This window comes from Canis lupus, chromosome 18, assembly GCF_048164855.1.
Source record: "Canis lupus baileyi chromosome 18, mCanLup2.hap1, whole genome shotgun sequence".
Taxonomy (NCBI): Eukaryota; Metazoa; Chordata; class Mammalia; order Carnivora; family Canidae; genus Canis; species Canis lupus.
Genome location: NC_132855.1, coordinates 5,005,937 through 5,021,050, shown reverse-complemented (window position 1 = coordinate 5,021,050; position 15,114 = coordinate 5,005,937). Strand labels below are relative to the sequence as shown.

The following is a 15,114-nucleotide window of genomic DNA, read 5'->3' as shown; positions in this document are numbered from 1 at the left end:
CTTGGAAGGTATCATGGCCTTAATTATTTGTTCTTTGTATTTAAAACATTGGTAAACCATCATACTTTTTAGGTTCTAGTTTAGGCTTTAATACAGCATATGTTCTAGGCCACATGGGGACTTGAAGACAACTAAGGAACGGGATTGCAGGTTTCCACGTGGCCTGTGGCTGAGTTCATTGATCCCACAGCAGGGCAGGGTTAGGGGGTCCACTAATTTCTTTGCCTTCTAAAATGGCCTCTTTCAGACTCACCCTCCAGTTTTTTACCACCTCTAGCAAGTAGAATTCAGTTAAAGGGACCCTTCTAATGCCTGGCACTTCATTTATCTTGTAGGGCATCCATGTTCAGCATAGGGCAAATCACGGTGCAGGTGATTTACTTCTTGGGCTGTGGCCTGTACCCCAGTGGCTGGCACAAGAAGCAGGTGCTGCTGCTACGACTACATTGATATTAGTGCAGTCAGCTGAGCTGCTTCTGCTTCCTACAGCGGGACCAGTGTGAGATGTCACTTCACAAAAGGAAGGGTAACGTAAACGTAAATAACAATGATAAACACGTATTACTTGCGGAGGTTTACCGTGTTAGGCAGTTTATCCGCACTAGTGCATTTAGTCCTCACAGCAACCCTGCAGCAAGAGAGATGTTATTCTGGTAAATTTTGTGGACAGTGAAACAGCCTCGGAAGTACAGATTTGGGCCTGTGTTGAGATAAATGTTACTTTCTTTACGAAGAAAAGTACGCAAACCAGAGTCCACTATTCCTTAGGTGATTTTTTGTTTGTTTTTTTGTTTTTTGTTTTTTTGTTTTGTTTTAGTTGGGCCACATTGCGCATCTACTCATTGCATGCAGTTGTTCGTGAGAAGAGCTCCATAGGTCATTTGGGAGGCCAAACAGCAGAGGACACCCTTAAGTTTAGAAATCCAGTTTGGACCCAAATTGGCGGACTTCTCATCCGAGAATAGCCACTTGCTGCTAGTCAGTCTGTATCCCATGTATTGGTAATGGTATGCCAGGCACTTTAGGAAGCAGCCTCCCATACTTCGTACTGATCCCCCACCGGTGCCTCCACATGGCCGGGCAACTCCGCGGCACTCGTCCTGCCTTCCCCGTCCCTTGTCCCCTGCCTGGGCTCACACGGGCGGGCCCCGCAGCTGCAGCGCCCTGTGGAATGCTCGACAGCTCTACCTCTCACGGGCCCTGTGCCCTCCAGCTGCAGGCAACATCTGGCTAACTCCTGATTCATCCTACGAGTCTCAGACAGGAGGCTTATTCTTGGCAGAAACTTCTCCTGATGCCCTAATCCCTTTGGGCTACCCTGCGCTTTTATAATTCTCTGCGATATTTGCTTAGCCATTTCCTTGGCTCTGTCACCCGTTGGGCTGTGAGCCCGGTGGGGGCAGGAACAGTGCTTCCCAGCATCCGGCCCAGGCTTGGTACCAGGAATCGGTGCCGACGTGTGGAGAGGATGCACGTGTCCTCTGGGCCTCGGGGCAGCAGCCCCTGGGAGAGGGTGGGCCTTTCCCGGGACCTCCCCACCACCGCCGGCTTCGCAGTTGCAGACCGAGGCTCCTAACCCAGGTATCTTTCCCAGGAAAATGCTTTTTACCCAAAGTCTCTTCAGTTCTTTTTCACCGAAATAAACTAAATAGCCTGAATAAACTTTGTTTTGTTTTTAAGATTTTGTTTATTCATGAGAGACACAGAGAGAGGCAGAGACACAGGCAGAGGGAGAAGCAGGCTCCCTGTGGGGAGCCCAACGCAGGACTCGATCCCAGGACCCCGGGGTCACGCCCTGAGCCCAAGGCAGACGCTCAGCCGCTGAGCCACCCCAGCGTCCCATGAACTTATTTCTTTAACTTTTCTTTCTAGGGACTTTATTTCTAACATTTTCAATGGTTGATGATGGTTATTTTATGACTTTCTGAAGTTTTCCTGTTTCACATGCCGTATTTTAGACAGGCTTTAAGAGGGACACAGGACAGATTCTGGGGTGTTGTAGACCTTTTCACACTACTTACTCAGCTGCCTTAGTCTTTTCGTTCCAGGGCTTCTCTGTGTGAGGTAGGATGTGTCTGAGGAGACGAACACAGGGTTTTGTGTTCCCTCTGGTTTGCAGGGGTCTCTTCCAGGCGTGTGGTTTGGGAGTCGCTTGTGCTCTAAGGACTGTGAGGGGAGGCACGTATGTGCTGGGAGACGGGGCTGTGGCCGCCCGGGGCCTTCCACGCGTCCTCAGTCAGCTCTGCTCACAGGACATAGGACCGATCCTTCACTTCCCCAGCGGACTCCTCAGCTCCTCTCTTCTCTGATCCGGGAGCTCATTTCATGCTCGTTAAAAAGAGAAAGTTTTGCCTTTTTTTTTTTTTTTTTTAATGAAGTCAGCCCTCCCCGAGAGCGGGCGCCCTCGGGTGGTGCAGCTGCCCTCCGTGTCCCCAGCCTCCGACCCAGCGTCTTCGCAGGCCGCGCTGCAGCCCTTCCCGCGGGCTCGTCGGTCAGGTGGGAGGACGGAACCGGTAACGTGGAGCGTCACCAGAAGGGCCCCGATGCGGTCCGGGGGCCGCCCCGAGCACCTACTGCAGGGGCTGGGAGCGGCCCCGGGGGTGTCCTGCCGCGGCACACGCAAGGCCTTTGCTTTGTCACTTTCTGTCTCTGGGCTGAAATAGGACGTTACTGAGATTTTATGAATCTGTTCTTCACAAGGCTAGATTAGTCTTTGTCTGTTTGTTCTTGAATCTGTTTTGCCAGCCCCAGCAGGTAGGGAGGAAACGGTGACGTGTCTGGAGATTTCCAGAAAAGCCAGTTTACCTTTCAAAGCGTATCCCCCGCCGTTTTCAGCTGCAGATCTTAGGTACTGTATCAGGCAGGCCCTCCTATGTTTCGACAGGTAATTGCTAGTAGCCCTCATCGCTGGTGAAGGAACACCTAGGCAAGGTATTCCTTGCTTCAAGGTATTCAGTGTGGTCTACAGGGTTCAGCCCTCCTAATTTAGGGAGGGAGTCTCCAACCAGAGCGCCGCCCTGCCTTTCCCCCCTGGGGCTGCTGGGGCTGCACCCACCCAAGATAACATCGTAGGGAACTTGTCTTTAAAGATCTGAGGTAAATATAAGTACAGTGTTAAAAACATCCAGTCTTTTAGTCTGATTTATCTAGAGTTCTTCTCCTTTTGTAATGAAGGGCTTTCCATGTGCTGCTTTGTTCCTTCATGCTTGGTAGCAATATCTTAGGCAGCCTAGGATCCCCTGAGCCTGAACTTTGGGGCAGGACTGCTGGCGTTGCCCACCTCTCTCTGAAATAACATGAATAATAGTATTGACCTCATAGAGCTGAAGTGGGAATGAAACTCTCTAGCTTGTGAAAGTGCTTTGTTACTGGCTTTAAGTACATAGATAGATGGAAATGGCAAGTATTAAGTATCAGTATTTATGCCCAGAGTTGCCAAATGCCACGTCTTAGTAATTTTAGCCAGGATATTCAGTAAGACCCATCTCCCACTCTCTGAAATGTTTGGTTCTTCTCTATGTGTGTCTCTATTTCTTTTTATGACTTCCATGATCTCTCAACTCTAGTAGCTTTCTACAACTGGATATAACAGAGAAGCATCTTTTAATAATTAATTACCGCTGCTGTATAATCTTAAGAAAAACCAAATGGGAACACTTTAATCTCTTTAGATAACTCACATTATTTATTTTTTTTTTTACTGATCAATTCTTTTTTTAAAAAAAATTTATTTATTTGATGGGATGGGGAGAGAGAGAGTGAGCTCACAAGTAGGGGGAGCAGGAGAGGGAGAAGCAGGTTCCTTGCTGATCGAGGAGCCCATCCTGGAGCTTGATCCCAGGACTTTGGGATCATGACCTGAGCCAAACGCAGACAGTTAGCTGAGCCACCCGGGAGTCCCTAATCAATTAATTTTTGAGTCTTTTGCCTACAGTGGACTCAATGATTTTCAGGAGAAAATCTTTCCCCTCCATTGATATATGCTTTTATTGCTGAGAAGTTTTAGTAGGGCTACTAAAGCACTTCTAATTCAGGCACACATCGTTTCCTCTTTCTTTTAGAAATGGGTTTCATAGAATTTTAAACTCACTTTGCCTCCAGAAACCTACTGAAAAATATATGATACAGATATGAGAGTTCATAACTATAAAATAAAGCAAAAACTGCTTTGGTGACTTTTTAAAAAATAATGGGGAATGTGGGGTCATTTATAGTGTGACGATGTGAATTTTGAGAATTTTAGGTACTTCAGAATCAGACTGGCAGTTACGAGCTCTACTTTTGTTTGTTTAATTTTTTCCCTTTAAAAAAATCTTCCTCTTTCCACTGACTTGCTTGGAAATGACAAATCACCACATCTTTGGTGTTTTTTTTTTCCCTTCATCTTTGGGTTTTTTAATGGCCAAGCAAACCCAGCCTTAACTCAGCTGTATGTCTGCAGTCCAAGGCTGGTTGCTCCTTCTGTGCCTTTCTCTCTCTCTCCAGAAGTCCTCTTAGTCAAATTGTGACTATCAACTGAACACATTGTATTAGTTCAGACTTTTGAGATTACAAGTGATAGTCCCGCAAGTCACACTCATTTAAGAGTGGGTGCAGGGGAAGGATGCCCTGTAGCCAGGAAGGATGACATCAGCGTGCCCTTCAACGTCTGCATCTCTGCAGAGGGCCCATAGCTCAAGTTCCTAACCCCCTCAACCTGTGCAACTGTTTGGAAAGGCTGTGATCTTTTCTCAGCACCTCAAAGCAGGCCTCTTATTCTATTGACCTTGCCCTTCTGTGTGTCCCTCCTTCTGTGTGCGCTGGTCTAGTAAACTCCTGCTTATTCTCCCGGACATGTTTTCCAACCCTCAGCCTGTGGTGTGTCCCTTTTAGGTGTTCTTTATAACCTATGCTCAGGACTTGTGCATGCACTTATCCAACGTTATGGTAATGGCTTGTTTATTTGTTCATTTCCTAACTAGTCTGTGGTCTTCTAGAGGGTGGGAACTGTGTCTGATTCATGCTTCCATTCCTTGTCCATGGTCTCATTCATAAATAGAGAGAACTGTTTGTTGAATGAGTGAACATGGGCTCTACGGTCATGTTGGTGACTTTGCTTTCTGGGCTGAGCTCAGGACAAATGCCAAAGCCTTTCCCCTAATGATATCCGAGCCCAGCTTCTAACGTCCTTCATTCTAAAGCCAGACCAACGTGATCCTCTTCCACAGACTCAGTAAAGAAATGTGAATATGCATGCAAAAAGCCCGTTAGGTAGTTGTTTTGGTAATAATTAAGGTTGCATGCAATATCTAGATACAAATGATAATGACTTAAAATATCTTTATAAAGTGTGGAAGTGACCCTTACTTAATGGGCAGCCAGATCAACTATATCAACAGTTGATATGAACAGAGTGGCAGAAATTGGTCAGGAAGGTGCTTGACTGCACATTCATTTTTAGTGGTTTATTTTTCATCTTTATTCCATTGACTTCAGTTCTTTTGATGAACAGCCTAACAGCTTTTTAAGTAAGGTGAAAAACCTTTTATTAATGCATGCAAACTTTGTCAATTTGTCCTTCCTTTTCAAGAGTAATAGTATTAAAATCTTTAATAACTGCCTAATACACAGTTGATCCTTGAACAACATGGGATCGTTCCTGGGTCCACTTACACCATATAGCACTGAAAATGTATTTTCTTTTCTTTACAGTTCTCTTAACCTTTTCTCTAGCTTACTTTATTGTAAGAATACAGTATGTAGTGCAAATAATATGCAAAATATGTGTTAATTGACTCTATGTTATTGGTAAGGCTTCAGGCAATAGTAGACTATTAGTAAAGTTTTGGGAAGAGTCCAAAGTTATATGCAGATTTTTGTCTGTGTGGGGGTTTGGTGCCTCTAATACCCACACATTCAAGGATCAACTTGAATATAGTTCTTTTCCATTTGTCCCAAAGTTGAAGTTTTCCTTGTTGGTTCATTAAGACCTTTAATGTGGGACATGTGGGGGTGCTCAGTCAGTTAAGCATCTGCCTTTGGCTGAGGTCATGATCCCAGGGTTCTGGGATCAAGTTCCACATCAGGCTCCCAGCTCAGCGGGGAGTCTGCTTCTCTCTCTGCCCTCTCCCTCCCATTTGTGCGCTCTCTCTCTCATCACTAAATAAAATCTTTAAAAAAGCCTCTAATGTGTGGGTCTCACAAAATAGATAAGGGTCTTCTCCTTCTGACATTTTAGTAACCAGCTGTGATTAGACTCCTCAGTGGTATGAGTCCATGAAAACCATTCACAACAATAGCTTTGGTAGATAGAAACTAAAAAGCTGCTTTTTTTCTTTTTTATGTGGTGATTTTCTTTATAGCCCTTGACACCTAGCATTCTGAGACTTTGTGATGCTGAACCATTTTTAATGGGACTTTGTTATGGTTCTAAGAATTTTTGTCATCGGAAACAAATGGAACAGTCTGTTTTATTGACCTACTTATGCTTATGCATTCCTTATTCTTCTCCTTTTTTTTTCAGTGAGCATGTTTTTGAACACATTAACACCGAAGTTCTACGTGGCCCTGACAGGCACTTCCTCACTAATATCAGGGCTCATATTGGTAAGTGGTAGTGTCCTTCCTATTTAAAAGCATGCTGATTACTAATATGTCAATATATGTACAGGAAATAATTCTGGAAGAATATATACCAGCAGTTTACAGTGATTTATCTTGCAAGTGTATATATGTGGGGTGGTTGGACTTACAGAAGCCTTCCATTGCTCAGATTACGTATTTCTAAAATATTTTAAACAAAATTTAAATAGTCACGTGTTACTTTTGTTGAAGGGGAAGAGCAACACATAAAATGGAACATAAGGGAAGACAATTCTGTGTCAAATTCTAGTGTCTGAGATAACTGAAAAATACGTGCAACTCAGTTCAACTACAAATGTTTTTCATCATTCTTTTCAAAATGGATTATTGGCCATAATCAAGATGAGCAGAAATATAGCCCAGTTTGTTTGTTTGTTTCTTCCTTTCATTTTGTTTTTTAGATTTTATTTAAATTCAGGTTAGTTAACGTATACTATACCTTTAGTTTCAGGGTAGAATTTAGTGATTGACCATTTGCATGTGACACCCAATGCTCATTACATCAAGTGCCCTCCTTAATGCCCAATTACCCCTTCCTGCCCATCTCTCATTCAGCACCCCTCAGACTGTTCTTTATAGGTAAGAGAGTCTGTTATGGTTTTTCTCTCTCTTTTTGTCTTATTTTATTTTTCCTTCCCTTCCCCAAGTTTATCAGTTTTGTTAAATTCCAAGTGAGTGAAATCAGAGGGTATTTGTCTTTCTTTGATTGACTTATTTCACTTAGCATAACACACTCTGGCTCCATCCAGCAAGATTTCATTCTTTTTGATAGGCTGGGTAATATTCCATTGTATGTATATATACCATATCTTCTTTATCCATTTGTCCATTGATGAACATCTGGGCTCTTTCCATCTTTTGGCTATTGTGGATAGTGACATTGGAGTGCATGTGCCCCTTCCCATCACTATTTTTATATCTTTTGGGTAAATACCCAGTAATGCGATTGCTGGGTCATGGGGTAGTTCTGTTTTTAACTTTTTGGGAAACCTCCATACTGTTTCCCACAGTGGCTGCTCCAGTTGACTGACATTCCCACCAACACTGTAAGAGGGTTCCCCTTTTTCTGCATCCTTGCCAACATTTGTTGTGGCTGCTCCAGTTGACTGACATTCCCACCAACACTGTAAGAGGGTTCCCCTTTTTCTGCATCCTTGCCAACATTTGTTGTTTACTGAGTTGTTAATTTTAGCCATTCTGACTGGTTTGAGGTGTTATCTCCTTGTGGTTAGCCCAGTTTCTTTAAATGTATTGAGGTGAATGTGGCACTTCTAAGCTTTTTGGCCCTTTATCTTCTTTTCCTTCAAAATTTACATTTCCCGGGCAGCCCTGGTGGCGCAGCGGTTTAGCGCCGCCTGCAGCCCGGGGTGTGATCATGGAGACCCAGGATCAAGTCCCACATCGGGCTTCCTGCAAGGAGCCTGCTTCTCCTTCTGCCTGTGTCTCTGCCCCTCTCTCTCTCTCTCTCTGAATAAAAAACAAAAAACAAAAAACAAAAAAACCCGAAATTTACATTTCCCTATTCCTTCCTTTCAAAAATTCCCAGTAGGCAAAAGCAATGATAATCATCTCATAGCTCCATTAGTTTATGCTCTAAATAATTACAAGTGTGATAAATTATAACACCTGACATAGTTCTTTTTTTAATTTAAGTGACCTTAAAGAGAAGTTTAAGAATTTTTTTTGTGTTTTTTTTTGTCTACACATAATGCTGTAATAACTAATTTTTATAGAGAGAAGAATAAGAAAAAAAGATATCACAGAATTAATGTTAAGAGAACAGCACTAGAAATACGCAAGTTTTAGGGGAAAAGGCCACAAAAATGTGAAACAAATACATAGATGAACCTAGAACAATGGAGAGTTTCAGACGCTTGAGCTTGTAGGAAGCCAGAGTAAGCAGATAGAGCAATGTATGCAGGGCAGAAACCTACAAACAGCTTAAAGAAGTGGTGGTGGTATGGCGAGCATTTTTGTGTGTGTGAGGTCAAAGCATATTCAGGTTAAGCGTGCTCTGCTGCATCACATGGGTTACTGGACTCAAGGGAGGAGATGTTTAAAGTTGATATTACTGGGCCAATAATGTGAAGAACATCAGCAAGAACCACTCCAAGATCGTTTTATAAATGGAATCCACATGGAAAGCCCGGTACTGACTGCAGAGACCAAGCCAAGGTGAAGGGAAGCATATTAAAACTTCTCCTTGAGGATCCGTGGGTGGCTCAGCAGTTTAGCACCTGCTTTCGGCCCAGGGTGTGATCCTGAGTTCCCGGGATCAAGTCCCACATCAGGCTCCCTGCATGGAGCCTGCTTTTCCCTCTGCCTGTGTCTCTGCCTTTCTCTCTCTGTGTCTCTCATGAATAAATAAAATCTTTTAAAAAAATAAAATAAAACTTCTCCTTGAAATGAGCTGAAATAAGAGATGTATAGTAATTTGTACCCTACTGCCTCTTAAATGCAGATCTACACACCCATCTGTGTCTCTGAAGTCCTCTGTTCTGTGGGGACATGAGAAAGGCAAAGATACTAGAGAGAGTTATTCAGTTGTTTGTAAAGCTAGAAGGTGATTTGCATAAGCTCATGCTAGTTTGTGGCAGAGCCAGGCCTAAAACCTAGGTCCTCAGGTTCCCACCTTGGTATTTTTAATGGACTGATGGAACTTCAAACTTAGAAAATACTTTCGAATGCTTGGTAAATGATTAATAAGTACATGCTGAATACATGGCAGCCTTTAAGCATGTATATTTTGGGGGGACATGGAGGAGGTATTACAAGTCTTCATCCAATAATTATTTACATTTAAAATAATGTTTTGATATCTTCTTTCTAAAATATCTTTGAAATATCTTTTGATTAAACAAAAAAAAAGGGAACTTTTGGATACAATTTCGATGCAATTTCGTGCTAAAATCAATAATCCACTCTGATGCAGAAAGTAGGTTTTTGTTTGCATAATCCTCTCTCAGGGATGTTTGCTTAAGAACGTTTACCCACTTAGGTGGTGCTTACTGTGTGCCAGGCACTGATCGAAGCACTTTATGTGCTTCCTTAATGCTCACAACAGTGCGAGGAGGTAATTGCCAGAGATGTTTCCCGTTTGCCACGGCGTAGGCGCCCCATAGGTAGCCCCTGCAGGTAAGCAGCCCGCCATAGGCCACACAGGCCCCGTAGGTAGCCCCTGCGGGTAAGCAGCCCGCTGTAGGTCACACAGGCCCCGTAGGTAGCCCCTGCAGGTAAGCAGCCTGCCGTAGGCCACACAGGCCCCGTAGGTAGCCCCTGCAGGTAAGCAGCCTGCGGTAGGTCACACAGGCCCCGTAGGTAGCCCCTGCAGGTAAGCAGCCTGCCGTAGGCCACACAGGCCCCGTAGGTAGCCCCTGCAGGTAAGCAGCCCGCCGTAGGCCACACAGGCCCCGTAGGTAGCCCCTGCAGGTAAGCAGCCCACCGTAGGCCACACAGGCCCCGTAGGTAGCCCCTGCAGGTAAGCAGCCCGCCGTAGGCCACACAGGCCCTGTAGGTAGCCCCTGCAGGTAAGCAGCCTGCCGTAGGCCACACAGGCCCCGTAGGTAGCCCCTGCAGGTAAGCAGCCCGCCGTAGGCCACACAGGCCCCGTAGGTAGCCCCTGCAGGTAAGCAGCCTGCCGTAGGTCACATCGCCAGCAGATGGAGCAAAGCAGGATCTCAGCCCCGGCGGGCTGTGGCTCCGTTCAGCACCTTTTGGTTACGTTCCCTGCGGTTCTCCCAGCTTGCTGAACAAACGGCGGGTCTGGATTTTACCTTGGTGTGGGTTCGCTGGGCTATAGATTGGTTGCCAGGGCGCGGATTATTCCCTTTCACCCTGGTCGGCTAGGCCAGCAGGCCTTCACCTTCTAAGTCGGGTTGGAGGGGGGTGAGGCCCCATCTGCTTCCTCTCCTGTCCTCCCGACGAAGGATTTCGGGATTTCGGCAGAGCACCTGTCTGCGTGCCGGGCACACCTGACCTGGGAGCCACTGCCCTGCGTCTCAGGCCGTTCGCCCCGCAGCCTTGGGGTGGGGAGGAGTGCAGGGGGCACCGGATACGCCTGATGTGAGGCTTCAGGCCTCAGAAACCCTCTGATGTTTGAAGATTTTGAAAGGCCTTTCTCAGAAATGCTTGGTCTGTACCGAGGCCAAAATCACTACGAGTAGGAATAGTTCCTGACAGCATTCGGCTCCCGCCTGAGAAGTTATGGGCATTGGTTGTCCTGCCTCTGGGGACCCGGCTTTGCCCGCTCTTGAAATGCACCCCGGGTGGAGGCTTCTATTCAGCGCCTGTTCCTTTCTGCCAAGTGCATTCAGGAGAGGCAGCATTGAGGTAAAGGATCAGGTGCTTAGCGGTTTGTTTCCTGGCTCCCAGAGACAATTAGCCAACTCCTGTCCCCTGAGCGATGGAAGGAGAGCCAGGCAGTGAGTGCTGGAAGCACCGGGATGCCCCTGGGGAAATGGTTGTTTGGGGACCTCAGGATTGCTATGCTGGAGACTGAAGTTGTCATGCAGTGTGATGTCTTAGAAGAAGAGGGGTAAATACAGACAAAACACCCTGAAAAAAGTCATCTAACTAACAAATAGGCATGAAAATAAAATGTGTTTGGCAAAGGCTAGTGTCTTTTACACTAATGTGTTTAAAAGTAAATGACTAATTGATGTATATTTTAGTAGATTTCACTGCTAGTTCTTAATTTTACAGGTTGAAAGCAAGCAAAGAGTTTGGTTTTACCACCTACCTTTCACTCTTCCCTTTTGGTCCTGTGCCCACATCCCCATCTGGCCAGATCTCTCCCTTGCTTAACTCCAAGCAGCCCCTCTTCCCTCTTGGCACAAGCCTTTCCCATCTCAGTCCAGTTCCAGCCACAGGAACTGCACCTGTCATCACAGTCCAAACCCACCAATTTAGTCTTTTAGTTGCTCTGGCAAGGACAGGCCCAGACTGCTTGAAGTAGTCTCTCTGAGCAATGTTTATTTCAATGGAGAAAATTTCTGGGTTTTGTTTTTGTTTTTGAGAATGTAAGGTGGTTATGTGGAGAAAATACTCCCCTTAATTTTCTCAAAATGTTGGTAGAATGGAGAAAATGCTGTATGTTGTGTGGGACATTTATACATAGATCCCCACATCCCCATTAACATGGATATAGACATGCTTTTACGCCTACATTTTACACATGTATTAAACAGATATAAAAAAGAGATATCTGAGGCATAATTTTAACAAGTGAGAATCAAGAACTAAAAAGGGAGGAAATCCATAAATAAAAGACTTAACTTGTAGATTACATGTAAAAAAAAATATGTTTTTGGGCAAGTGTAGATGAGAGGACAACTAGGAAGGAATAAGTTGTATCAAAAGGTCCATTTATTGAATTCCTACTCTATGCCAGATATTAAGCACTTTGCATATATTACTTGATTTAATTCTCTTAAAAATTCTAAGTGGTAGATATAGATAGAACAATGGCTTTATGCTGCTGAGTAGAAGCAGACACAGATGTTAAATGATTTGAACAAGGTTATATAGTAGACAGATGCTAAAATTTGAATCTGGATCTCTCTGACCATGTCCTCCATTCCCTCCTGTTCAAAAGTAAGTGAGTCAGATGATTGTTATGAATCCTTCCAACTTTTCCTTATTCGTCTAAAGAACTTAACTTGCACTTGAGATAGTGCTTTAATTGACAGACATGTGGATCACCCAAATGATGGTGATTTTGGAGCTGAGAGTAAAAAAAAAACTCCAGGAAACTTGATTGGAAGGGCTCTTGGGGTGTGGGAAACTGCATGTAAATGTCAGGCTGTGTTGATTATGAAGCAAGTTGTCTCTTTGTCTCTAGAATGAAGAAAGAGAGATGCTGTGGGGATCTCGTGGTAGGGGACCCTGCAGAGAGTGGGAGGAAACCCAGGCTCATTCAGCTTTAATGAGATTACAGCTTATGGGGGTCACCATAAAAATTAATGATTTTCCACAGGAGACAAAGTAAAGTGCAAGGCCAGAGAGTAGACCTATGCCTGTCAGGGTCTGACTGTACACATGAGTATTTCAGTGGATCAGATTAATGATTAGACATGATACAAGTGAAGAAGGTGAACAGGCGAATGGCAGATGAAGGAACAAAACTACCCTTTTGGCTTTATCAGTTTGCATTTGAGCACAAATTGAGAGGCTTGAAAATCATGTAGTGGCAGGGCTGAGGGAAGGAACCCTTAGAAGCCATCCAGCTTCAACCAGTAAAGACTTAAAGATGAGGCATCCAGAAAGCTTGTAACTCGCTTTGGTTACTTTAGTAGGTAAGGGTGGAGTGAGGACTGGAATTTAAATTTCCACAGCTTTGCCGTAGTATCATTCTGCCTCTCATAAAGGCACTGATCAAGCAGGTGGATAGCAGAAGCATCCAACAGTCGTTGTTTTCATTTTGACAGACCCACAGAAATGGGTCAAGTAGATAAGAAAGGGGGTGGAGGGAGAGAGGGAAGAGAAAAAGATAAAAGAAAAAAGAGAAGGGTGGACACTACAACCTTTTCTGGAGGAGACATTTTTTTCCTTATCCAGTTGGCCATGGATACCTCCCACAATGTATGTTTTATTTGTGTCATCATTTATTGCCTTTGTCCTTTCTATAACGGAAGCTTTGCGAAGACTGGGACCATATCTGTGTTTTTGTATACAATAATACAGTTCCTGGGTAGACTCCTATGAAATATTTGTTGAAAGCACAGAGATCCAGGGAGTTGAATGCATTAACCGATTGTGTTAGAATTATCTGGGGAGCTTGTTTATTTTATTTTTATTTATTTTTATTTTTTAAAGATTTTATTTATTTATTCATAGAGACACAGAGAGAGAGGCAGAGACACAGGCAGAAGGAGAAGCAGGCATCATACAGAGAGCCTGATGTGGGACTCGATCCAGGGTCTCCAGGATCACGCCCTGGGCTGCAGGCGGCGCTAAACCACTGAGCCACCGGGGCTGCCCTGGGGAGCTTGTTTAAAGTGATGGATCTGACCACCAACCCAGACAACTGAATCAGAATCTCTAAGAGAGGGACCACAGCACGACACGGTGCAGGATGGCTTCTCCCAGTGTCAGTAGTCTTCATGCTTTTACCCGAGGAGAGTGACCCTCCTCTCCAAGCCATTCTCAGTAATGCTACATTGGAAAACCTCATGCTATGAACATATAGACATGGAGATAGGGGTAGATCATTGACTATTGACCCTCCTTTCTTCTCTCTTTTCTTAAAACCTTGGTGGTAGGTGGGCAGGAAAGAGGATTGTGGGACATGAATACCAGTTTTTCACACAGCCCCTCTCAACTGTTTAGGGGAACGAGGAGGGGATTGACTGAAACCAAGGGAGTGGGAAGCTAAGACCCTCTTCCATAGCACGTCAGAATTCCTAAACAAAACATAACAGGAATCAAAAGAAAAAAAAAAAAAAACAGCCTGACATGTAGAGTTGGGGTGAGGTGAGGGGACTCTGAAAGGGTCATTGGGTACAGATAGAAAGGATGTAGTTCAGAATTCCAACAAGAAACCTAAAAGATTATGGATATTATATACTCTGTGCTCACTGTCTCGATTTATGTCATTTATGCCCAGAAGGTCCCCTTTTGCCAAACAAAACAAAAACAAAGACAAAAAAAAAAAAAAAAAAAAAAAAAAAAAAAAAAAAAAAAAAAAAAAAAAACACTGTTCACCACCAGCTGTGTTTCTGAAGACTTAGAGCAGGTGTCAATTTTGCAGCCTTTGCATTTGGGAGCAGACTGCGGGAAAGTTTCATATTTCCTCTTTAGTCTCCAGCATCACTGTATCTATTCTCCTGTGATATCATTACCCACTTTAATCCTTAGGAAGCACTTAGCCAATTTCAGGCTGAGACATCATTGTGTTTCCCGTGGGTTTAGTGGAATTGGTGTGGAATTACTGAGGTGCTGCTGTATGGGAATCTTGAAGCATTTATAAGTGTGGTATAGGGTATAGAAAAGTCCCCAATTCACAAGGAGGAGTATTTTATATATAAAAACTGCAGTTCAAGAAGAAGAGGGCTTATTGGCTAGGGAAAATCTAGGCATCTTCAGGAAGGACCTAGCTTTTAGGTGTGCAGGAAAGATGGAAGGGTCTTGTTTGTTTATACCTTTGCCAGATTTTTGTTCTTTCCCTGCGGGAGAGCATGAGACAAATTTGTACGTTAGTCCAGCTCCAAGCCTAGATCTCCACCCCTAGTCCCAGTGCTTTTTGGTCATCCTCTCTGCTTCCAAGAGTATGCCAAACAGTATGGAGGAAGTCACGAGGTGTTGCTAACTGGGTTCTTGACAAATGGGTCTCTATTTTTTTTTTTAAAGATTGTATTTATTTATTCATGAGAGACAGAGAGAAGCAGAGACACAACCAAGAGGGAGAAGCAGGGTCCCTGTTAGGACCCTGGGATCATGACCTGAGCAGAAGGCAGATGCTCAACCACTGAGCCATCCAGGTGCCCCAACAAATGG

At 44.3% G+C, this 15,114-nt stretch overlaps 1 protein-coding gene across 18 annotated transcripts in view; it reads left to right on the top strand.

The window, feature by feature from the left end:
• The window catches only part of ST7 (suppression of tumorigenicity 7), a 241,685-nt gene that overhangs the window by 115,141 nt on the left and 111,430 nt on the right, over window positions 1-15,114 (top strand). For 15 of the 18 annotated variants that reach the window (XR_012010577.1, XM_072783323.1, XM_072783327.1 and 12 more), the window contains one exon: window positions 6,503-6,585. The exons of 2 other annotated variants lie outside the window; for them this stretch is intronic. Coding sequence is in view for 15 of the 16 variants with exons in the window: in XM_072783323.1 (XP_072639424.1) it covers window positions 6,503-6,585 (83 nt within the window). In the remaining variant the exon portion in view is untranslated. Of the gene's footprint in view, window positions 1-817; window positions 1,582-6,502; window positions 6,586-15,114 lie in introns of those variants that run through there. One more of the 18 variants, XM_072783334.1, reaches the window with a different exon arrangement.